The following is a 25,589-nucleotide window of genomic DNA, read 5'->3' as shown; positions in this document are numbered from 1 at the left end:
TGAGTTTCTCACTTATTTTTCATAAGCTTTTTACGTAAAAAACTCGTGAAATGATTCCCAATTCGTCAACTGGGAACTTTTTTTTACGAGTTCTTTACGAGTTCTGTATATATTGCGCATCTTCATTTCACAATGTTTTCAATTTTTTTTTACAAGTTTTTCACGATCCGTTGCTACAAGGGTGGTGCTGAGGCAAACACTCATGCGTGAATTTTAATGATTGCAAAAGTTTATTGAGGGTTATGTTGCTTCGAAACGATCGGAAAGAGAAAGAAGAAAAGATCGAGACTGGAATTTCAATTTTGTATCCAAATCAGGTCATTTATTGTATTAATTTTAAACAGTCCTTCAATTAATTTTTGCACACATTTAAAAGCAACTTACACCGAAAAAAATTTCGATCTTTGTAATTACTGGGAAAAAAAATAAAGACGATTCTTTTAAGTTCCTAAGTTAAGTTAAAGCCAACAATTACACACACACACACACACCCTCACCCTCTCACACCTATACTTAAGCTTATACTTAAGCTAATTAACCAATTAAATCCCACTCAATGTCCTCTATTATGTGATTGTTTTCGATCTTTATACATTTAAGTGCGTCAGCCATATTAGACGTCAACTCTTTTTGGGTCGTTACAACTCCATACATCTGTAAAAGATTTATCCTGCGCTCATCCGATAATAAGCTGCTTCCAATTCGTTTTCTTAGCAAAATTTGATGAGTACGGAAAGAAATCGATGATTGTAGATTATCTCCTGCAAAATACAAACGTGCAGTGATTATCGCTTTCCAAACACTAGCCTTCAAGATATGTCCAGATGGTATCACACTGCCAAACTCATGGAAATTTAATAGTTTGGGATATTTGAACTGAACGTACCCATTATTAAAATAATAACGATAATCTACTTCCTTACTTAGTCCCATTTTGGCTGGCAGTGAGTAATGGGGAAACATGAAACCCAAGCGAGAGACAGTTATAGAGTCCGAATCGGTACCAGTTTTTTTTACCTCATATTTATTCTTTAGTTCTCCTATCCTAATTTTTTCTCTCTCGCTTGTGGAATTGTTCGAAAATTCATGAGTGAGAATCATTCGCATCTCCTTATGAAACAGTGCGGGTGAGATGTTCTTTTCTGAAGCCAATAAAACTAGCAATTCCAAAATTCTCGATGGTTTAAAGTTCTGATACTCTGCCAATAGTTCATAATCTCCAGCACAATCGAAATCGTCCAACCCTGGTGCTAGGCCTTGGAATCCTTTCAAAAAGGAGTCGTACTGGTCCCAAAATGTTACTCGATCGGAAATTCTGGACTCACCCATAATGATCGATTGATTGCGATGTCTTTGAAAGTTTAATGTGAGTCTTCTAAAAAGATTAGCCGAAAGGGTCGTCCACGGCACCCGGACCGTAGGCAATCGTGACCGGTCACGAGTAGCGCGATGGAAGCTAATTAAAGAGAGGGACGGACATTTACTTTATTGAAATTTTGATGAATTCATCCGCGGCACTCGGACCGCAGGCAGTCGTGTCCGGACACGAGTAACGCGAATGAATTTTTAGACCGAAAAGAACTGTATATTGGCAGAGGGCCGGAATTTGACATGAAGTTATTATTAGTAGAAACTAGGGGGCTACGCCCCCTGGCCGCTACGCGGCCCAACCCCCTGAAGGCGCTCCGCGCCATCAATGGGCCGCTTCGCGGCCCTATTTTTACCCTCCTATCACCCTAGTAGCAGAGCTACTTTCACAGTATATAAACGAAGTATAACTGTTATATAAAGAGCGTATTTATATAAAAAATGTATAATCAAAGTATAACGGTTATATAAAATGTATATAAAGAACGTATTTATATAAAAAATTTATAACTTGAAGTATAACAATTATATAAAACTTTTTTACAAATAAATTTTATATAAATTAATTATAAAGGTTATTCGCGGAATTTATAAAAAAAATTTATTTTCTTAAGTAACGAACATAACTTCGTTATAAAATGATCATATAAATTAACAATAAATGTTACTTAATCAACTTGTAAAAGAAATTAGTATTAGAGACAGTGGCGTAACGGGCGCCCCCGCACACTCTGCTATGCAGGGGGGGGGGGGGGGCCAGGCGCCAAGGGGGCCCTCGGCCGCCGGAATTTTTTTTTTTCTCTCTCTCTTTGATGCTTAACTTTGGTTTCAAACTTCGGGCCTTTTACTCACCGAGATGGGGCTTCTTCCTTTGATTTTCATTGTTAGCTCGGGGTTTTTCATACTTCTTTCGGACTGTTCCGAACTTCTTGTTTGCTGGAAGGCCCTTGCCTTCCAATGTCCACTCAGTGATTACTAAATTTTTTTTCTTTTTTTGTCACTTTTCGTATTTTCGGGAGATCCAATAATCTAAAGGGCCCTCAAGGCTCTTGGGGGCCCTTTGATCCTTGGGCCTGGGCCCCTCTGTAGATCCTTGGGTCTGGGCTGGGCCCCTGCCACCCTTTAGATCCTTGATCCTTTAGGGGTCCCGTATAATCGGGTACGGGATCTGGGACGGTGAGGGGTGAGGCATTCCAAGTCCAAGTCCGTGATTTTAGATGCCTCGGGCCAAAAAATGGGAAGGGGTGGGAGGGGGGATAATTTTGGAATTTTATCGACATGGGGGGGGGCCTAGAAAAAATTTTGCGGGGGGGCCCAGCGAAAGTCCGTTACGCCACTGATTAGAGATTAAGAGAAGATTCTGGATCAGCAGCTAAAGTCAGAATATTCTCTGAGTGTTCATCATCTTCCACTACGCATGTGTAGGAGAATCCTCCAGCTACTTTTGCATCATGCAAGGTAACAACGGATGACATATGTTGTGCAAACATGCTCAATAAAATAGAAAATGAACAAGAACCACTCACCAACTTGCTCAAATCAGTAATCCACTGGGTCAGGAAAATCCACTTGACAACAGTGAATCCAAATTTCCAATTAGAACTGGTATAAGTACAGAGAAACACTTGAATACGCTATGGATGCGTTGTAAGAAAATCTTAAGCACTCTTTGGCGTAAGAAAAAAATTAGCACCATGATTTAATAGCTGATCAATACAGAACAGCACTCTTAGAAAAGCACAGACACAACACCATTTTTCACTTTATTTTTACTTCTAGTAGAGAAATGCATTTTTCAAAGGATGCGACATCATCGACCATTGCTCGACAGCAATGAATAAGATAAAAATAAAGCTTAAATAATTTCACTATTTACTCCGATCATAGATGATATTAAGGTAGCCATTGATTCTTTACCCAACGTCCTTTTCACACATAACAAGGAACGTCATAAGGTACAGAGCAAATGGCGCTAGGCAGTGACGTACATGTGATATCCCAAGTTCCTGGAAGTGTCGATCTGCAAAAATACAAAGCGAGAAACAGATCACCAAATTTATCCACTTGCAATTAATGACCGTCAATAGAGACAGACATTAAAATACATTATAATAAATAAACCACCATTTGTTAGCAGAACAAGTTTTTGTGAGAGTAAGACCCTTCCGTCTGGAGGGACGAGGACCTTCCTTAGACCTTTCCTTCCGGGAAACACTTAAAAATGAACCACTTTACTACTTACAGGTCTGAGCTGCTGGATGAATTACATTACACCAGTCAATAAAATTTTAAACTCACGCCCACACCGTTGAATGTTGACGGATGACCTGATATATCGCTGAATATACGTAGGATGGGAAGTTGGCACATCTGAAAAGCAGAGCGGTCCATTCTTGTTTCAGCTCTTGTAGTATTTTAAAATTAACAACTATATGTTGTCTTAAAAGGGATGAAATAAGTGCAACACCAGCACCACTGCAAATGTGCGATTTGTCAAAGTTTTAGGCAAGTATGAGGTGTTTCAAGTTCTCGCTAATAAATTAGCCAGCCAATTCAAGAGAATGGCAGAGGATACGCAGTGAGGATGCCTTTCTATAAGTCAGTATTGAACGAACGGGTGAAAGAGCTGTCGTCTTGCAGTAGGTAACAGTCGGCAAACTATTTGGGCAGGAAGAGAGTTCCCAATTTTTAATTTGAATATTTGGAATCGATAGATGCCAATAAACTGAATTGAAATACGCAAGGGTGTGATGATGAAAAATTACTTACTAATCGTGCCAATTTTTGAGTAAAAGGAAAAATGTAGAACAATGTAGAACTGTTTTACAAGAACAGATGTGCGAGATAAACATTTTTTTTTTTTTTTTTTTTATTGGTATTTTAACAACAATCTACAATATATGTATTCAGTTGACTTTGGATAGGACGCCTCACAACATGATCACTGGCATATTAAAACGGGTGGGGAGGAACTTAGCATTCTAAATTCTCCGGCAGATAGCGCTAGCGGTGGTTCACGAATGAAAAGCCATGACGGCGGGCGGTATGAATGAAGCTAATGCTAATCTTAAACAGCTGATCAACAAAACATAATTATGGGACAATGGAACAGGTAATGTAGGATAGGTATGTAGTTTCATCAGGAATGGATACAGTTAAGAGATAACAGGTTAAGTAACTCCAGAAAATGCTATGCATCTAAATCCAATTGAGTAAGAAAAAGATCAAGTACGTGCGTACGTTTAAGCCTGCGAACAGTTTCACTATTGTCAGTAAGACTGAGTGCCAAATGATTAGGGTGAGAGGATAGTCGATTAAAGTACGGGATACTGAGGCGATTGATTACCTCTTTTACATATTCAATATTGGCACTTTCGTGAAGAATATCAACATAGGTGTAAATTGGGCTATTTGTAATTAATCGGAGAAATTTGTTTTGGGCAATTTGAATCATTTTTAAATTTGAGGGGGCGGTAATTCCCCATATCGAGGATCCGTATTGCCATACCGGGCGAATAATAGTTTTATACACTAACAGTTTGGACGTAATAGAGAGTTTAGAGCCTCTTCCAAGTAACCAATAGTATTTTCGAAGAAGCATATCTAATTGCTTTCTTTTATTTATTACATGCAATTTGAATGTTAGTCTAGCATCTAGATGAAATCCAAGATATCGTGTAGAGTATTTCTGAGGTATTTGAATACCTCCAAGATAAATTGGTGGGGGTAATTCTGTCCGTAGTGTGAACATCACAAATTCAGATTTTGCTGGCCCAAATACAATTCTCCACTTTAAGCTCCATTCATGTAACTCATTCAATTCGTTTTGTAATGTATCTACTACAATTTGTGGATTGCCAGCAGAAAATAATTTAGATGTATCATCTGCAAAAGTACTGGTTGTTACGGATTTATTACTTGTAGGCAAATCAGCCGTAAATAGGGAATAAAGAAATGGTCCCAGAATAGAACCTTGTACTACGCCTGCATTAATTGGAAAAACTGCCGAAAGATTATTGTCCTGGACTACTGCAAAAGAGCGCTCAGCCAAATATGATTTTAGGATTAAGAAATATTTAGGAATTGATTTTTTTATCTTATATAGTAATCCAGGATGCCACACTCTATCAAATGCTTGCTGGACGTCCAAAAATACTCCTCCACAATATTCCCCTTTCTCAAGAGCCGATGTTATTTTTTCCACAATGCGATGTGCTTGTTCCACTGCGGAATGCTTACTTCTAAAACCGAATTGATGGTCTGGCATAAGGTTGGGATATTCTAATAGTATTCTTTTTAACAACAATTTTTCAAACAATTTACCGACAACAGATAACAGTCCAATTGGGCGATAAGAGGAGGGGTTTACAGGAGGCTTCCCTGATTTGTGAACTGCATGAATTACCGAAAATTTCCAATTGGAGGGAAAATATGAGAGACGAATGACAGCGTTATATAGGGATGCAAGAAAGGCTCTACTTTTATTACTGAGTTGTTTAAGTACCATATTTGTAATCTTATCATCTCCTGGGGCTTTATTTGTTGGAAGTTTGAGAACTGTGTTTTTGATTTCAGTTGGGGATATTGGTTTTATAGGTAGGTCCATAGGTAGAGGGGAATCTATGAATTCAGTGATGTAATCAGGGGTGGGGTCCTCGGTGTGTGGTTTGAATGTACCTACAAAATGACTGGCCAAGGCATCAGCTTTCTCAGCAGGCGTTCGAGCCCAACCCTTAGCTGTTAGTAGGGGGGGCGTGCGCATTTTTGGTCTAGAAATAGCTTTAGTGATTCTATAGAGTGAATAATCCGAGTCTGCATGCGGACTTAGATTTTCAGTGAATTCTTGAAAAGATTTTTCTCTTTCTTGCTTTATAGCTCTAGTCAACTGCCTAGTCATCCTATTCAGTCTTGCTTTATCTACATCTAAGTGCGTCCTGTGCCACGCCTTCCTAGCATTTCTTTTCGCTTGGATTAGCCTGCGAATATTAAGTGAGACATTTTTGGGCTCCACTACTGTCGTAGGCTGAACAGTGGAAGAAATAAGGGCAGTTTTAATTACATTGTTAAAGTGGGACAATGCCTCATCAATATCTGCATTAGTTTTGAGTGGTATTTTCATATTAATGTGCGCATCTACTTCCTGTCTAAAGACATTCCAGTTTGTAGTTTTATTGTGCAAGCGAAATAATTTTTTCTTAAATATTGCATTTACACTCCAATTTAGAATAACCATAGAGTGATCAGAAGGAATATCAAGGGTGTCTTCTACTAATAGATAATTGCTACTTAATCCTTTTGTTATGAAAAAATCTAAGAGATCTGGAGTTTTATCAACATCTGTTGGCCAATAAGTTGGTTGAGTTCCAGCTACGGCTGTTGCACCCTCTTCATCAATAACTTTCCTAATGATTCTACCTCTTGGTGTTATTTTTCGAGAATTCCACGAATGGTGTTTTGCATTGAAATCACCCCCTACTATATAGTTTGGCCCTAATGAGCTTAAAAAGGTCTGAAAATGTTCTTGGGAAAAGTTTTTAACTCCAGCTCTACCCGGTGGGCAATATACAGCTGAGAGGACAACTTTTTTTCCCTGCACGCTAATTGCAACATTACAAGCCTGAATTGCCGGTGAACGAAAGTGTTCCTCTTCATGATGCATCAGATGTGATGCTATTATGACTGCTGCACCCCCTCTAGCCGTACCAGCGGGGTGATCAGCTCGATATACATAGTAATTTTTTAACTTAAATACATCATTATCGTTAAAATGAGTTTCATATAAAAGTAATACATCTAAGGATTGGGAGGAAAGTAGGGTAATTATATCATTTTTATGATATTGTGCGCCATTGACGTTTAAAATTGCAATTCTTAAAGCTAGTGCTGTCATTTTGAAGCTAATTTGGACATAACATCCATTAACATGGAGAAAAGTTTATCGAGTCTCTCGTCCATTTTTCTTTGCTGTTCTTCAATTCTCTGCTGCTGGGTAAGAAGTAACTGGATTAAGGGATCAGAGTTTTCAGGGATGGTGGATGATGGATGAGCTGCAGTTGGGATAGGTGAGGTTGCTGCTTTCGCATAGGATTTTCCTTTCGTCCTCAGAGGTGGGAAGGATGGAGGAGTAACAGAGTAGGAATGTTCTTCAGTCGGGGGTGGATTTATAGGAGACTTACTAGATTTAGAAATATTTGCTTTCTTAGCCTCGGCACAACCTTTATAATTTGCGGGATGATCCCCCCCACACAGGACGCAACGTGCTCCTTCTTCTGTTTTGTTGCAATCTGCGGTTCCATGTGGGCCCAAACATTTTACGCATCGGGGTGGCATATTGCAGAAGTTTCTCGTGTGACCATATAACATGCATCGCTTACACTGGGGTAACCATTTTGAGCTTTTTGGTGCTTCAACCTTTATAACTTGGTGAAGCAATCTATCAAGGTTATGGATTTTTTTTGACTCATCGCCTTTAGGGAGATCAACAAATACAATGGGGATTGGTTCCATGGACTTAGTAGAGGCAGAGGGATTCCCTTCGATGGGTGTTCTTGTTATTTTCATTCCTCTATGAACTCTAAGGATGGTATAACCTAGCTCCTCAAGAGCAATCTTAACATCCTCTTCAGAATAAGAGGTGTGAATACCTTTTATTACTACTTTAAATGGTTTTTCTTGTGGGAGTTGAAAGTAATAGAAAGTTTTGTTCTCAGCTTTTAAGGCCCTTTGAATTAGACGAAATTCTGCAGTAGTTTCGAGTTGAAGTTTTAGGGATTCTTTTTCCAATTTCAGGGAAAAAGTGGGTTTTGCCCCTTTGGCCAATAACCATTTCTTTAAGGCATCGATGTTGTCTGGGGGTGTGAGAAAGATAGGTCTGGGGCGCAATTCCTCATCATTACTAAGTATTTGAAATTGGTTTTTATCTGTACTTACAGCATTCTTTTTAGCGTTTTTCACATTAAGATCTAAGTCAGCTGCTTTTCTTTTCTTCGTTGGAATTTGTATCCAGTCAGACACACCAGCGGTGTCAGATCCGTCGACTTGCATCACAATTCACAATCACCGTAAACAGATTAACTGCATACTAATCAAAACAAAGCAATGTGGCAACAACACACACTCTTTAAATAATCCGTAGAGAGCTCTCGCGCAAACGTCCGTCTCCGACCACAGCCAAAGAGGAACTCCCGAGATAAACATGAGATAAACAAGGAGGATGTAGACATCATAACATAACCTAACTCTTGTCAAGGTGTTCCTGGAATAATCGTTCCTTGCCGATACTTCCAGGGACGTATATATTTATCAAAATAATTATCAAAGAGAATTATCAGCAGAATGTTTCAATGGGATTAAAGTACAAAAACTGGCATTCTTAAATACATTTAGAGGCTGATTTTCATTTTCATACGAAACCCAGATGAAAAGTCAAAAGGTGGAACGGTCCACCGCCCAACTATCCGGTATCCAACTTGGGGAACAGAATGTTTTGAACTTTCTTTCATTTCACCGAGCCGACCCGTTGACAACGGTAACGTCCGCCGTTAATTTGAAAATGAAAACAATATTTGATCTTCTTTTCGTGATTCATATCATCGGCATCCACCTGTACCACCCAATTTCATCAAACACAGGTAAATACTTTCCCTTCTGCTTCCACCTTTAAACTCTGGACGACGGACACAAGTATGAGCCTGTCACCCATTGTCAAGCAACTGATAGTAACTTGAGTTTAATTTGCTCTGCCGATTTACGATTCAGTCGATTTAAGTACCTATTCAAACTAGCAAGGTAATTGTGATTACTACCATGTGCTATTCCTAGCTGCAGTTACAAAGTTGAGCAGAAAGTCTATGTCAAATAAGTTCACGCACTATCCTTCAATGAGACAGAAGATTCTCTTTCATCGATGACCAGAATCGAGATGGTGGATCTTCTGTCCCACTCTTAAGGTGGAAATCGAGGGAAAACAAGTATGAACCGCTCAGCATTTCAGATGTGCCAACTTCCCATCCTATGTATATTCAGCGATAGATCAGGTCATCCATTAACATTCGACGGTGAGGGCGTGAGTTTAAAATTTTATTTTTTTTTACTACTTTAAAAAGCCTACGAAGGCTAATCCTTGCGCTAGTCCCGTCCCCCTTCTGTCCCTTCAACCAGTCCCAGGCAAGGGCAACCATGACTGGGACTGGTGTAATGTAATTCATCCAGCAGCTCAGACCTGTAAGTAGTAAAGTGGTTCATTTTTAAGTGTTTCCCGGAGGAAAGGTCTAAGGAAGGTCCTCGTCCCTCCAGACGGAAGGGTCTTACTCTCACAAAAACTTGTTCTGCTAACAAATGGTGGTTTATTTATTATAATGTATTTTAATGTCTGTCTCTATTGACGGTCATTAATTGCAAGTGGATAAATTTGGTGATCTGTTTCTCGCTTTGTATTTTTGCAGATCGACACTTCCAGGAACTTGGGATATCACATGTACGTCACTGCCTAGCGCCATTTGCTCTGTACCTTATGACGTTCCTTGTTATGTGTGAAAAGGACGTTGGGTAAAGAATCAATGGCTACCTTAATATCATCTATGATCGGAGTAAATAGTGAAATTATTTAAGCTTTATTTTTATCTTATTCATTGCTGTCGAGCAATGGTCGATGATGTCGCATCCTTTGAAAAATGCATTTCTCTACTAGAAGTAAAAATAAAGTGAAAAATGGTGTTGTGTCTGTGCTTTTCTAAGAGTGCTGTTCTGTATTGATCAGCTATTAAATCATGGTGCTAATTTTTTTCTTACGCCAAAGAGTGCTTAAGATTTTCTTACAACGCATCCATAGCGTATTCAAGTGTTTCTCTGTACTTATACCAGTTCTAATTGGAAATTTGGATTCACTGTTGTCAAGTGGATTTTCCTGACCCAGTGGATTACTGATTTGAGCAAGTTGGTGAGTGGTTCTTGTTCATTTTCTATTTTATTGAGCATGTTTGCATGACATATGCACTTCACAAGTTGGGGTAGTCGCCACGACAACCCCTGTGATTAGGACAATACGTAGTTCGAACATCTGCAGGTAGTTGCACGACTACACCTAGGCAGTCGTGCGACTACCCCAGATGTATTCATGCGACTACCATTTTTACCCAGGGGGTTCCATTTACGTACCCACCTAGTAACAGGGGTATAGTCGTCTTTTTTACCAGGGATATAGCTGATGTGGCTTGGTTCCTTTGTGTTTAATGCTGTCCATCTGTGGGGGAAAAAAAAAAAAAAAAGCCAACGCTTATAAGGGTACTGTAACTTTTATATAACGGTTATACTACGGGGGTTTCCTTTGAACATCCCGTTACTTAACCGTTATATAACCGTTATATGAGTGGTATACTTTCGTTAAATACTCATTATAATTTCATTAATTTTTTTTTTATATAAATCTGCTACTAGGGCAGTGTTAGTTTTATTTTTCCCCTAAAAATTACGATATGAGGTATACTTTAATTTTAAACTTTACTTAAAATTACTTTAAAATTAAAAGGACGCGTTTTGGAATGACTGATTGATGAAATATTGCAGTAAAACAATGAACAATGATAGTCAGGTAATGATTAAGCTATCATGAGTCGAGGATCGATCCCACATTGAGTTCATAGTGGACGTACTCGACGTCTTAGACGACTCGGCCACCGTTCTACGTGAGGACCATGGCGCGAATCTTGTGGAGATAAGTGTAGAGCTGATGCGCAGGCTACACAGCTACTGCGCAACCTCCTCGACCACTGCGCATCCTCCCGCGCATAGCGGTAGCAGCACCGGAGCATTCTGTAAACTCACTCACTTTTATAACGTGATTTTAAAAAAAGCCTGGGTCCTATTTTCCAAAATCTGATTAGAGCGGGCTCATCTAGGGCCTATTACCTGTCGATTTACGCAAAAATCATGGAAATCGGCCCGGTAGAACGCTCAAACAAACTATGACAAAAAGTATAAATTTACATTGTTTAAATGGGAGGATTCGCAACTTCACCACGTAACATAAAAAACCTGGGCCACATTTTGAAAATCTGGAAAGAGTTGGCTTATCTAGACACAATTGCCCGTCGATAGCCGCAAAAATCATGAAAATCGGCCCGGTGGAACGCTGGAACTTAACGTTACCAGTTTCTCCAAATTAGGAGGTCTCGGAGCTTATAGTAAAGTATAGATAGATCACAGAAGAAAGAAGATGAATTTACAGCACTCACTTATTTGCATGAATGAAAAGATGCAACTGATCAGGAAGAAAGGATGTGGCGCACGGAAGGACAAATGAGGGACGATCGTACTTGCTCAAAGACATCACCAGAGACCGGTAGGTAGGGCACAACTTAGACACGGCACACGGGCCACCCGGTCAAACTGGATTTGAGAAGGAATTACGCGGACGCGTGGTTTAAGTTAAGAAAGGTTGTGAAGGAAGGCACCGGTGAGTATTATAATTGAGGATTTATGGAGAGAAATAATCAAAGATGGATTTTACATATTGAAACAGACAAAATAATAAAGAAAAGAATTTAAATATCCTATGAAAAGCCGGAGGGGCGAATAAAGAGCCCGCAGCGCGATCGGGCGGGCCGCGGCGGAACTAGGCGCGCGGCGCGACATGAGATGCGGGCGGCTTGCCTAGCTGACGGAATGAAGGCTAAATATTGGTGACGCTAGCGGCGCCAACATACCGGCCCCCATTGAAATACTGGGGTGTTTCAATGAGAAGAAAAATGTAGAAAGTTAAAAAATTCCAAAAGAAATATAGAGAAACAAATGTTTTTGAAGAAAAAATTACACTTGAAAGAAAATTATGAGTGCTGATGTTTGCAATTGTTTACTCTATTGGAAGAGGGTAAAGAAATTCGTTTGACGCTCCTAGAAAATTGGAGCCGCAGTCGCTCCAGAGGTCTGAAGGCTTCCCTCTGCGGCAGATAAACCGTGCGAGCGCAGCGATGAAGGAGTTAGTGGTAAGATCCGATGTTGTTTCAATGTGGACCGCTTTTGTAGAGAAGCAGGCAAATACACATATGTACGTTTTGACCACTTTTGAATTCCTTAATGTCGACGTGCGGGTTTTGATGGGTCCACCGAAGTCCATGCCTTTGCATAAAAAAGCACGATTTGCGGTGACTCTGTTGACTGGCAAAGTGCCCATCAACTGATTGACTGGCTTCGCCTTGAGTTTGAAACAAGGTATGCACTTGAGCAGGCAAGACCTGATGATAGACCTCGCAGACAAAATCCAAAATTCTTGATTCAGAATTGACATTAATAGAGAAGGACCGGCATGCAGATGCGTCTCATAATAATGATTGATAATGCAAATCGTTACTGGATGATTTTTAGGCATTAAAATGGGATGGCGAGCCTTATAATCGATAGCGGCCTTTTGAAGTCGGCCACCCACTTGCATGAGTCCTTGAGTGTCAAGGAATGGACAAAGTCTCTGTATTTGATCACTGCATTCCTTGCCTTTGCGGAGGTTCTTGAGGCCCTCAGCGAAGGCTTCCTTTTGCACAAGCGTGCAAATTTTGTTTTGAGCTGCTGCAATCTCCTCAAGCGATAAGGGTCCATGCAGATTTGACAGAGAGCTATCGATTTTTCTTGCTCTAATGTTGTTGACAAAACGTAGTATGTAGGCCATCACGCGTTTCAGAGAAGGCCACCAGGAGAAGCGCTGGAAGAAATCCCAGGTTGCAGGTTTCTCGTTGAGGTGAAGACTTGTCGCTGATTCAGGTTTCATAGCACCTTTGATGAACTCATCTTCTCGTTTAGTTGGGTCCTTTCTAGAGATGGGCCATTCTGATTTTGGTCCACTGAGCCATTTTGGGCCGGACCACCATATTTCAGCGTTCATCAGCTCTGCTGGCAGCAAACCTCTAGACGCACAGTCTGCAGCGTTCTCTTCTGATGGTACATGTCTCCAGGACTCTGGTGATACGTTTTCTTGAATCTCAGCAACTCTGTTCCCCTCATAGGTCTTGAGGCGATAAGCTGGAGTTTGGATCCAACCCAGGGCTACGGTGGAGTCCGTGAAGGCGTGGTTTTCTGCGATTTCGAAGTCCTCTGCAAAAATTGATTTTGCATATGCCAAAAGTTTTGACAAGAGGTGAGCTCCATTGAGCTCTAATCGAGGTATGCTTAAGGTTTTGAGGGGCGAAACTCTGTTTTTAGCCATGAATAATCGAACTTTTGAGTCTGTAGTACTTCTGATGTAGATTACGGCAGCAAATCCTTTTTCTGAACCATCGCAGAATCCGCAAAGCTCTATAGAAGTGCAATTTTCTGACACGAGAAGTCTATCAATGAGAATATTCTCAAAGAGTGGCAATTCTGTGGTGAATTGGTTCCACAGGCACAGAGTTTCTGAGGGAACCGGTTCGTCCCAGTCGAGCCCTTTAGTCCAGATGATTTTCATAAAAGTTTTACACCATAGACTAGTTGGGGCTAAAAAGCCGCACGGGTCGAAAGAAATGGATCGTCAATAAGCGCAGGATCTTAAAATAATGATTATTGCCACAAGGTATGATCCCCTTCCATCTCTGAATACTGCATTTTAAGTTTTACGTAAGTATTCCATGTGCAATATCCGAAAAAATGGCTCCAATCTAAGGAAACGCAGATTTCTTTCGAATTTTATCGATGGTATGTGGCAACGTCGCGCCGCGGTGGGAGGCTGTATATAGAGTACCTGTATAGCGAGAGTATGGACAGATCGCTTCATGGAGGGCTTAGGGCCCAAAAGTGCAGCCACCCTTCTAACCAACTTCTAACGCACAAAATTTCACTGCCAGTCTGCAGATTCCAATTCTAACCATGATGGCAAAGAATGTACAGAAATGAGCGTTCTTCCGCGAAATTGAGTAAATTTATGCAAAAACTGAGTCAAACACGTGCTTAATAAACGACGGTTCGTAACATAGTATTAGTAATAGTATTAGTAAATCGTTCTGGATAATTGAAATTCATAGGTTGGCTGCATTTCTGGGCCCTAACTTTATTCGCAGAAGCATCGGTGAAGGCCTGATGGATTTTCGGAGTTTCACATCTGTCCATACTCTCGCTATACAGGTACTCTAGCTGTATAGATAAACACATGGACATAATCACTAGTAATGTGGTCATAACGTATGAAAATTCAAGGTTTGCTGAAATTTGCTCAATGAGCTCGGTGAGGAACAGCCTCCAAATACTGAAATAGGTACTCGGTTTTTTGTGTTTTCCGGGGGATAAAATATGGCAACATCGGCTTTTTTGGGAGGCTTTGAATCCAAAAACTTTTTTAGAGGAAGTATTTGACCATCTACGTACATTGTTCGCCAAAGGAGTTCAATTTTGGTGTAAGATGAGTCGCCCTTTTTAAACCATTTTAAAAAATGATGAAAAACAGGAAAATTATATTAACAAAAAAAAAAACAAAAACAAAAAACAAAAAACATTTTAAACAATGAGCTCAATGTTTAAAAGCAACAAAAATTGGCAAAAGTGACCCTCTTACACCTCTAATGAACATACCTGAAGGACTTTTTACTCCTACAATGGGATCATTGTGAAACAGCGCGTCAAATGCCGCGACATTTAAGTCGAGCGACGGTCGAGCAGCGGTTTGACTACAAAATGCTAAAATCGCTGATTTTTGCATTTTGAGAGCTAAGAACGAGGGATTCTGATCCTCGTGGGTCCAAACCGTTATTTTTCTCTTAAAATATAGTATCAGAAGTCTCATTATCCGCATTTGCGACTTTTTACCTCGATTGCATTTACCGAAAAAAAATCTGCAAGATCGCCAAGATTGCCAAGATGAGAAATCGGTGAAACATCTTAAGTACCTTGCGGGACCACTCAGACTTTAGCTACGACCCTGAGATTTGTTTGTGTTTTTTTTTCTAACTATGAGACAACTTTTTGGCAGGTATCTCTATTGGATTTCGCAATTTTTTTTTTTTGTAACGTCCAAAATGGGACACCCTACTGTTCAAACGCGTTCAATGCCTGGGCGGCAGCCATTATGGCCGCCATTTTGACTTTTGGAGAACTTCAATCAGCTTATTTTGTTATTTGGACCTCATTTTTGGAATCTACGACCCCAAAAACCTATACAGTGACAGCTCATTCGACGATATTTGTCTCAACAAAATATTTCACGCCTTTTGGCCGCCATTTTGATTTTTTTGGGCTTCAATGGATCCGTGGTAAGTTTTTGACATCATAGGTGAAATCTACGACCCAAAGAACCCTACCAAGGACACTCTACTTGGCACTTTTACATACGTATCGCAGTTTTGACCCTATCTTGGAGATTTTGGCGGCCATCTTGGATTTGGGGCATCCCTTTGGGTCGGAGAGTATTTTGGACCTCAAATTCGGATTCTACGACCAAAATTACACAAGAATTGACCCCAGTCATGACATCAAAATCAAATTCCATAATTTTCACCCCCCGAGCCCCCATTTTGGCCGCCATCTTGATTTTGGGGGGTTAGACGCAAAATTGAGCTTGACAACATCGAAATTCTTTTTTTACGCATCGAAATGAAGAGATTAAGATATTTTCCACACTTGCTTCACTTACCGTTCCACGGGAGTACATAAGAACCCGGACTAAAGTGGGAACCGTCCATTTTAAGATATAGTCTATTTCTTGCCCTGCCATTATTATTCTACAAGTTAATTAAGGAGTGAGAATTTTATAATGTTTTCTATGAAATCTTCAAAATATAGTGATAAAAAATTTGCAACTACTACAAAATTGGCTCGCGAAGCGAGCCGAATGTCACTCGCGTAGCGAGTGACCGGGGGTCCAGGGGGCGTAGCCCCCGGCTAGGCGTGATGGGCGCGCGAAGCGCGCCCAGAACGGCTAGTATACGTATAAGTCTCCGATGTGGTTTGGCATTCAGCATACGAGTGAACTGAAATCACACATTTCTTCATGTTGGAAAGGACGAGTACCTAAGTCACTTTGAACTTTAAATAATATTGAATCAATGAGAATAAGAATAATGAGAAGAACTTGATCACACAACATGAATGCCACTGATAAATGCTAATGACTCAGAACTTAGACACTTTCGCGAATAATTAGTGATTGCAAGTAAACAAACACGAACAACAAAAATACCTACTGATTTACTGATTAGTGATTACTGAAACTGATAAGAAAACCGTTACGACGGTACGACCGTTACTTCACCACTTCCACTTCACAACGAACGACAACGATGACGACGGCATCAACGATGGCAGTGCGATCACGTCATAAAAGATGGCTGTTAAGAATGTCGTTTTCCGCGCGAAAATTCAAAACCGTCGTACAACTTCCTTCGGCGTGTGATATAATATATTTCTCGATGCGATGAAGTGTTACAAGTTCACCGTGCTTATTTTATTCCCCCTTTTTTTTAAAAGGAAAAACCTTCAAGCCGTTAATAGTGTTTAATTTACTTAAAATAAATTTAGACGAATATAAAAATTAGAACATCGAACAAAAAAAAGCAACAAGTTAACCTTTTTTACCTATTCAAATATCCGCCTCCCGTGGGTGAGTACATATTTACGACCCTGTTAATTTTTTTTGGAAATAATGACAACCTTTAAAGCTTCAGAAATCATCACCTCCTAGCCACTTAACCATAGAATAATATCAAATTTATAAATTTACAAAATAATTTCAAATTTCGCGGGGAAAAAGAAACAAGTCCACTTCGAACAAGTGACTACACGCAATGTGGGAGATAGCGTGACATCTGGTTATTCTATGACTTCGGAAGAAAACGCGCGCTCTTAGAACAAAGACGCGACAGGGAGCGGAGTTCAATCGTCGACATCGGCAGAAGTCGAATTCGAAAAAAGGGCAGTCGTCGACTCGAAGCGAACGGGTCGAATGGTTCCGCGAACTGCCGCGAATGCCATGAACATTCGCCGGGGCGAGTTCGGACGAGTTTGTTATTGTTTCTCATTGAACTAACCCCTTTTGAGGACATTAGTAATAGTGGAGAAAGTTCGGTACTCGGGCTGCATGAAAAGTCCATGAAAGGTACTCCCTGGGAGTTCGGTACTCGGACTGCACATCTGTCACAAATAGTACTAACACCATAGAGAAAACTAACATGTATACGAAACTCACCATCCAACACCCGACCATTCCAACAACACACCGTAAAACTAGACGAATCAAAAGTCACTTCCGTTTCCGGTAGAGACAAATAGTTTCCGGTTATTTTCCGAGCGTCAAGCGGGAATAGTAAACAACGCGCCGTAGTTAACGATCCCTTTTTTAAAGTTTTATCCCAATCGACATGGAGACTGAGGTTTTCAGACACCGCAAACGAGTTATGTGATTGCCGACTTACATCGTCGATATATATAACATAACGTAACCTAGCCTAACCTGACCTAACCTACCTAACCTACCTAACCTAACCTAACCTAACCGAACTAACCTAACCTAACCTGACCTAAACTAACCTACCTAACCTAACCTGACCTGACCTAACCTAACCTGACCTAACCTAACCTGACCTAACCTAACCTACCTAACCTAACCTAACCTACCTAACCTAACCTAACCTAACCTACCTAACCTGACCTGACCTAACCTAACCTGACCTAACCTAACCTGACCTAACCTAACCTGACCTAACCTAACCTACCTAACCTAACCTACCTAACCTAACCTACCTAACCTAACCTGACCTAACCTAACCTGACCTAACCTAACCTACCTAACCTAACCTAACCGGACCTAACCTAAGTTACCTTAAACATAAGATTTTTTTCCACTGTTTTCTGACAAGAAAGAAGTGTCATTTTTTGTTATTTGGAATACGTTTAATTTTATAAATTTGTTATATTAAAATTGAATCATGGTGCAAATAATTGTTTTACATCCCCAAATCATAAACTCCTCAACCTGTACGAAATTATGAACATTTCTCAAATTAACCGCCCCAAAAACATACAAATGAAAACGAAACCAACTCCTAAAAGGTACCTGAAATGATGAATTTTTCAAATTAACCGCCCCAAAAACATACAAACGAAAACGACACCAACTCCTACAAGGTACCTTTCATAGCCTTTCCATGCAGTCCGAGTACCGAACTCCTATGGAGTACCGTTCATGGACTTTCCATGCAGCCCGAGTACCGAACTTCACCCGAATTGACTACCGACACAGTTTCCTTTGCTTCAATCTGCTTTTGCGCAGTTCCTCATACTGTAACGTGACAAGACTGAGTCATAGAAGGGTGCCTCGGCTCCCTACTAAAGAGAGACAGGGTGCTGAAAACACGAACACAAAAAGATAAGAGGATGAAACACTAAGTATACTTGACTGCAAAAGTGAAAGAGCCGGCTGAGGCCCAGCCTCAAAGAAGTACAACTGGAACTTCTCACACTAGTCCTAATCGGAACATTTTAATTCAAACATGGAAAAAGTTATGACATAGGTACCTATCGAGCATTCTTTTTGCACATCGCGGTAGGACGTGATACTTTCAAAGACGAGAAAAATCAAGTTTATTTTCCATGAAATTAAAAAAAAAATTAGGCATTTTCACCGCAACTTGTTTCTGAAAACACAGAAATGAGACATTGATTTTTACACGCAACTTCATAAGAGTTTTTCACTTTCATTGAAGAAATTTGAAGTTCATTTTATAAATCCTTCCATTATAAGGGGATGCATAATGAAGGTGACATCACTTAACCACAATCCTATCTGCAGTTGCATCATTTCAGATGTTCTTAAATTTTTTACTATTTTGAAGCATAACGGACCAGTACATGAAGAAAAATTGCATGTAATGCACCGATTCTGAGATGCTATCAATCCATATTCCTTGCACAATGGAAATTTTTCTAGGTTCACCATTGATGTGTATGTCTAATCACATTAAAAGATAAAAATAAATAAAAGAAGCCACTTAGCGCCCCAGCTGGGTCTTATTAGAAAAGATATTAAAAAAACTTAAATTCCCTCCAAGTATCAGAATGGAAAAATCCTGAAGACCTTTCTCTTCAAATCATGGTGCAAAATTAAGAGGAGAACGTTTCTCCAAAGTTCATTTTCAATTAAGTCTATTATTGGACATAGCCTTTCTCTGATGAAGAAAAGGAAGACATTAATGGTGACGCTAGGCTTTTATTGCTCATCAGTCGAGGTCAAATTAAAAATCGAGACCTGTTTACTTAGGTATCTACTTTAAGGGTCAGAAACAAAGCATAAATTTAGTTTAATTTACAACCATTGATGGAATTTCCTGATCCATTATGGCTCTCGTTCTGCTAAGAGAGCTACTTAAACTTAGAGGTCTTTAGTGTCGTCCACGGCAAAGACAAGCAGCCTAACATGAGGCCAGAGCCGGATTTAGGTTTTTGCCGCCCGGTGCCCAAAAAATTTTTGCCGCCCCCCCCCCCCCCCCCCCCCTCCCGGACTGGGTAATATCGTATAGAAACACGCGATGCGCACGAAATGTAAGTTTCGAAAACACGGCAAAAGCGGAATCCGATTGTCCGATTGTCAGAAGAATGCGCATCTATGCAGGAAAGTGTTGTAAACAAATATTTTAGGTGGAGGTAATGCTTTTTCAAGGTTTGAGGCTAGTTTGAGGATTTGAGACACGAAAATGAAACATAGTAAAAAATTAAATTAAATGTTGATGCTAAAGTGCGAAACCTCGTATTTCCGTCGCGATGTTTCAGATTTTCCGCTTCTATTTTATTTTTTCAAAGAGAAAGAAGCAAATTTCATAACCTGAGATTCGTAATCAATCAAATATCTAGAATATTCTGCTTAAGAAATTATGGGCATTAGAAATTACGTTGACCACTTTTTCATAGAATGAATAAAGTATAACAGGAAATCTGAAGCGTCGCAAACGGAGATTCGAGGTTTCGCACATCGGTCTTCAATGTACCTACTCAAGTTTTCGAAAAACTTACGGATTAATATAGTTGAGAAGAAGAGAGAGAAAATTTGAAGGGCAGAGATTTTCACCGAGGCATTGAAAGCTCTAGAAATTTTTCTTCCTCGCCTTAGCACGCGCGAACTTCTCTATTATGTCCTCGAAATCCAATTGCATGGTGATGTCGGATTCCATTGACATGATTGCGACATTTACGAGTCTCTCCTGCTGCTGAGATGTCCGTAGATAATTGTGGACTCGCCCCATAGCGGAGAAAGATCGTTCCGCCGAGCAATTAGTCACTGGTACAGTGAGGTATATATGTAATGCAATTGAAACATTTGGGTATACGTCCTGCAAATTTTTTTCGATCAAAAATTGATAAAGTTTTGACAAGGACAGGTCTGTAAGGCCGAGAGCTTCAGAATTTGAAGTAGTTGAGGCAGCTAACTGATTTAAGTAACTCTTCAAATGAAGGCACTCTTCGAAAAGAGAGCTTTCAAGGTCTTCTTTATAAGCCTGTATTAACTGGGCTGTTGCTTCTGAAATCTGTGCACTCTCAAGGGAAGGAAGTTCGGTGAGAAAACTAAATTTAAGAGCAAACTCCCTATAGGCTGCAGCCCTTTCCCTTACGTCATCAATCAAAGTCTGCAAAATGATATTGAAGCTCTGATTAGCTAGTTCTCCGTTGATTTCTTCGTCCGCCTGGACTTCCTGCTCTTCCTCATCTTCAGAGTCGTCAAAAAATCTCTTTCTTCTCCTGTGCCGTTTTGGCCGTTCATCGGCCTCCCCGCTTTCATCTCCGGTGTCATCATTTTTGAAAGAACGAAGCTCGCGGTGTTTTTCTTTGGCCGTTTCGAAATAAGTCGGAAATGATGTCTTTAATTCTTCCAAAAAACCGACTAGGGAGTCGTACAGAGAGAGAGCTCTTGATACATGCATCTGTTTACTTTGAATATCATGTAAAATTTTTCCAAATCGAAGGAAAATCGCCTTCCAAACGATGGACATAAAAATGATATCGAAACTTCTCAGCTGCCGCAAAAAAGCTCTTGCTTTGATGCGATCGACCTCTTTTAAAGATTCATCATCGGCCAAACATTGAAGAGTTTTGGCCAGAGATTTAGCACTCGAATTCAGAGCTTCACAAGCTTTTTCGCGAGCATTAAATCTTGTGCTGCTCAAAGTTTTCAGTGTGCGACTGTCTTTCTCCTCTTCGCAAAAAGATAAAAAAATAGCCCACCGGTGAGTGGAGCTAGAGATAAAATTGTATACACTTTGCAAAAAATCAAAATAAACTACCGTCATTTTACAACTTTCGGCTGCTGAAGAGCCGCTTAGATTCATAGAATGGAGAGCACACGGAACGTACGTTATTACAGAGTTGGCAGCTTTCAAGCGCGCTTGTAACCCTTTAAATTTCCCACTCATGTTAGCAGCGTTGTCGTAAGATTGACCCCGACAATCTTCAATCGATAAATCAACAAAAGCTAAGTATTTAAGCACACTCTCTGCCATTTCTTCTCCCGTGTGACCGCAATTTTCTATGAAAGTTAAAAATCGTTCTTCGGGTATGCCAGTAGTGTTAACGTAGCGAACAAGTAGGGTGAGCTGATCTTTTTTATTTAAATCACGAGTGGAGTCAACAATGACCGCGTAATATTTTGCAATTTTCACTAATTTAACCACGTGTTCTAGGACAGATTTTCCCATAAGTTCAATCAGTTCCTCGTAAATAGTCGAAGAGAGGTAAGAAACGTTGCCTCTACCGGTTGAACCGTGCCGAGCTATATGATCGGCTAGAAATGGATCATATTCACTGATCAGTTCTAAACACATCATGAAATTTCCATTTGATACCGAGCCGAATGTCTCATCAGTGCCGCGGAATGCAAGCCCTCGAGAGGCTAACTTTTTAATCACTGACACTACTCTTCTGAGAACATTTTTCCAATATTCTTGTTCTTTAGTAATTTGGACACGGAGCTCATGGTCTATGCGTCCAATTTCATTTTTGCAATCCCTGAATTTAATGAGGCAATCTCTGTGAGAAGAAGAATTTTCATGATCCGCGATTCTATCTCTAGCGTGAGCCCAATCACTAAACCCTGTTTCGGATGAAAATTTCGTTGCACCTCTATTGAAAAGCATACATGGAGCACAGTAAATGGATCCCTGGCTAGGCGAATACACAAGATTTGCACGGGAAATGGATATGCCGTTTTGTAACTTTCTCTTGAAAAATTCCAAATTACAATATCTTTTCCTGACCCGGTCACCGTCCGTGTAAGTACGTGCTGATTTTAAAAAATCTCCATCAATATTCTGATTAAAGTCATTTTTCAAAAAAAAATTCACAGTTTCTTCATTAACTTTCCAAAAAAAGGGGTCATCACTGGGCCTTTCGCACTGCGTAAATGAAGCAGAACTGCTGTCAGCAATTCTGTATGGAGCGGGAGCCGACATGACTGCAGCAACGTCGCCGCCCTCTGAAATCGATAAGCTTGGCACCACCTCTGGACACTGGGCCTCTTGGGGTCTATCAGCTGCTGAATCTGTGCAGACGAAGCTATCACCTATGCCATCATTGCCATCACCTATGCCATCATTGCCATCACCTATGCCACCACCACAACAACCACCACCACTACCATTATCATCAGCTTCATCATCACAGTCACCCGAAATGACATAATTTTCATTGTGACGGCTACTAATGGCTTCACTATCATCAGCTTTAGCACGCTTGTTGGAAGAAAAAAATAAGTCTAGCTTACGCGTTTTCTGGAGCACATCTTGTTCTCTTCGTTCCTTTTCAACCGCCTTTCTTTTACTTTCGGCTCCACTGGGTCTTTTTCTGAATCCACTAGCTTTACCAGTCATTTCAAAACAAAACTGATGACGTCGGAACAAACATCAATCACGACTTAAGATATTCTGATTGAGATATAATGTCAATGCCGAACACTCTCGCACACACAAAACGCCGAAAATTCAATTATTACGCCGAGGATCGAGGATGCAATAAGTAATTAACACCCGGTTGATCGCGCACGTGCCACGAACAGCATCAGACTACTGGACGAGGAGTAGAAGGATGGGGGGGGGGGGGAGGGGAAGTTGAGCTGTCTGCCTGGGGACTGTCTGGTGCCGGCCGCTGGCGCCGCTGGCGGCGATCGCGATCTCCGATGAAGGCGCGATTCCGCTGGGCGTTCGCTAGCCGAATTTCGGCGTCGAATTGGACGCAACACCGCTCTCGGAGCAATGCTGCATCACGGAGTCATTTTTTCGATTTTCGTGAAGGAAAGTTTTCGCGGTGGCAAATTCGTACCACGAAAAAAAAAATAAAAGAAACGAAAGAAAAGATCGAGTCTTACGAGCACGAGGCAATAAAGTCGCTGCAAAAGGTGGCTCTCCCCTCATAGTTCATAGAGCATAAATACAAATAAAATTCTGTGTAATTTTGCAGAGAGAGTCAAAAAATGGTTTCTTACTTACTAGGCGGCAAAATTTCCGCCTTGAAGTGGCGCATGATTTTCAGAGTGAGTGGATTGAGATGACTATCACCCGAAGATGGAACCAATTCGAAATGGAAGTCCGTGCCCCACTGCCCCGCCGCTTCCCAGTAGTTTTTCCCTAATTTTTTTCTCTCTCCTTTCTTTTTCTATGAAAAAAAAAAAAAAATCCGAAATTTGCCGCCCCCAAAAATTTGCCGCCCGGTGCCATGGCACCTTGGGCCCCCCCCTTAATCCGGCCCTGCATGAGGCTCCATTGCAACAAACGATAAGATAAAATGAAAAGTAAAATAAAATGAAAATGCACAATGGTGAACTAGGTTCGATTGGTTCGGTGCGTTCGGGCATCGACGTATGACCGTTCGCGAATCGACCTCTGACCGTTCGCCACGAATCGACCATGTTCTGAGTTCTAGTTCGTCTTCGTTACCTACCGCGTGAGCGTGACTGTCAGACCTCCACACAGGTCAGTCATTCCCGAGGACGAATTTTGGTACTCTACTGCGCAGTGACGTAGTATTGAGTGCATACAATGTATTTCTTATGGGTGCACTCAATAGTACGTCACAATGAGTGCTGCGAGTTAGGGCCGGGCGGGGGAGTGGATTTCAAAAAAGCTGCGCAATGACTGACCTGTGTGGATTGGTCTTGGTGACTGTGATTGCCACTATTGCCAAGGGTGAGTTATGTATTAAAATTGATTATCTTGTTCTTGGGTTTATTTCATTATTTGTAGGCCTTTTGGGCTTTTGTCTTAACAGTGATTTGTCTCAGGCTCTCATGGTAAAGTGTAACCCACGGAATTCAATATTAATTTCACTACTTCCAGGTCAATTATTGAATCTTTTGTGAATGATGAATCCCTCAGTATCGTCGCAATGATTTTTATTCATCAAGGCCATTGAATATCCACTCGCACTCAACAGTAAAGGACACCGCAGATATAACAGCATATACTGGAATAGGCTGTTACCGCTCCCATCTGCTTTTTGGATTCTCCGTACCCTGCGGGGCGATTATCGAAATGACATCAACTCTATGTCGCGGTTTTGTTGTGTTGCACTGAGAGGACTCAGTCGAAGGTGCGGCAAGACAAAGCAGCGACATAGAGTCGATATCATTTCAATAATCGCCCCTCAGGTCGGTAGAGCTGAAGCATCCTACTTATGTTGAGACAAAAGTCAAGTATTGTTTAGGTCACCACTCATCAGTGGTGCCATCTGACTGCATGTATTAACCTGTTCAGTGGTGCTGATTCTGAGGTAATCGGAGTCTTGACATTTGTCTCTAGCCGCAATCAGACGCTGAATTTAGCACCTGAATGTGGAAGTCAACAGTCATCGCCCAACGGCTGAAATTTAGCGAATTCGAGTTATTTTCATCCAGATGTGTATCAAATCTACTCGAATAGTTCAGACAAATTCAAAATTGGTCCGATGGTTGCTGAGAATCGTTGCTGAATTTTGCGCGTGATGCGCAAAATTCAGGCATCGGGCCGATGACTTCCACATTCAAGCCACATTCAGCGTGTGATTGCGGTGTCTACTTACGATGCTTCTGCTCTAGAATAACAGCCTACAAGCATGGACACCTTTCATGTGTGTCCAGCCACCGCGATTTCCAGCCATAGGCTGTTAATTGTGCCATGTCCTCAATTGAGCTGCAGCTGGTTGTGTCTTTGAACTTTCTCTTTAGAGATCCGAGACTGAGAGACTGAGACTGAAGATGTTTTCTTGTGGTGGTTGTCAAACCTTCAGGTTGGAATTCCCTAGGCTGCCATTTTGAT

The 25,589-nt window shown here is 40.8% G+C and overlaps 4 protein-coding genes across 6 annotated transcripts in view; 1 reads left to right on the top strand and 3 right to left on the bottom strand.

Moving 5' to 3' along the window:
• The window catches only part of LOC109030459 (UDP-glycosyltransferase UGT4), a 72,522-nt gene that overhangs the window by 24,952 nt on the left and 21,981 nt on the right, over positions 1 to 25,589 (bottom strand). The gene's annotated exons all lie outside the window — the stretch shown is intronic.
• On the bottom strand, positions 12,218 to 13,561 carry LOC140223843 (uncharacterized). Its single transcript, XM_072295995.1, has one exon. It carries the CDS (start codon positions 13,559 to 13,561, stop codon positions 12,218 to 12,220), a length of 1,344 nt encoding a protein of 447 aa, XP_072152096.1.
• On the bottom strand, positions 20,397 to 23,171 carry LOC140223842 (zinc finger MYM-type protein 1-like). Its single transcript, XM_072295993.1, has 2 exons — positions 22,685 to 23,171; positions 20,397 to 22,396 (listed from the first exon to the last, which is right to left on the bottom strand). The coding sequence occupies exons 1-2, from the start codon at positions 23,169 to 23,171 to the stop codon at positions 20,397 to 20,399; spliced, it is 2,487 nt and encodes an 828-aa protein (XP_072152094.1).
• Positions 24,457 to 25,589, top strand: part of LOC109030465 (uncharacterized) — a 33,682-nt gene continuing 32,549 nt past the window's right edge. For all 3 annotated transcript variants that reach the window (XM_072296812.1, XM_072296813.1, XM_072296811.1), the window contains exon 1: positions 24,457 to 24,482. The gene's annotated coding sequence lies outside the window, so the exon portion shown is untranslated. The remainder of the gene's footprint in view (positions 24,483 to 25,589) is intronic.

This window comes from Bemisia tabaci, chromosome 2 (genome assembly GCF_918797505.1).
Source record: "Bemisia tabaci chromosome 2, PGI_BMITA_v3".
In the NCBI taxonomy this organism is placed as follows: Eukaryota; Metazoa; Arthropoda; class Insecta; order Hemiptera; family Aleyrodidae; genus Bemisia; species Bemisia tabaci.
The sequence above is the reverse complement of the archived record's forward strand: the minus strand, read 5'-3'. Positions and strand labels throughout refer to the sequence as shown.

Bases quoted from the DNA above. Each gene is read 5' to 3' on its own strand.
- LOC140223842 (XM_072295993.1), bottom strand. From the start codon at position 23,171: ATGACTGGTAAAGCTAGTGGATTCAGAAAAAGACCCAGTGGAGCCGAA. The intron at 22,397-22,684 runs GTGATGACCCCT...CATCCGAAACAG, and splicing joins TACGCAGTGCGAAAGGCCCA to GGTTTAGTGATTGGGCTCAC.
- LOC140223843 (XM_072295995.1), bottom strand. From the start codon at position 13,561: ATGGCTAAAAACAGAGTTTCGCCCCTCAAAACCTTAAGCATACCTCGA.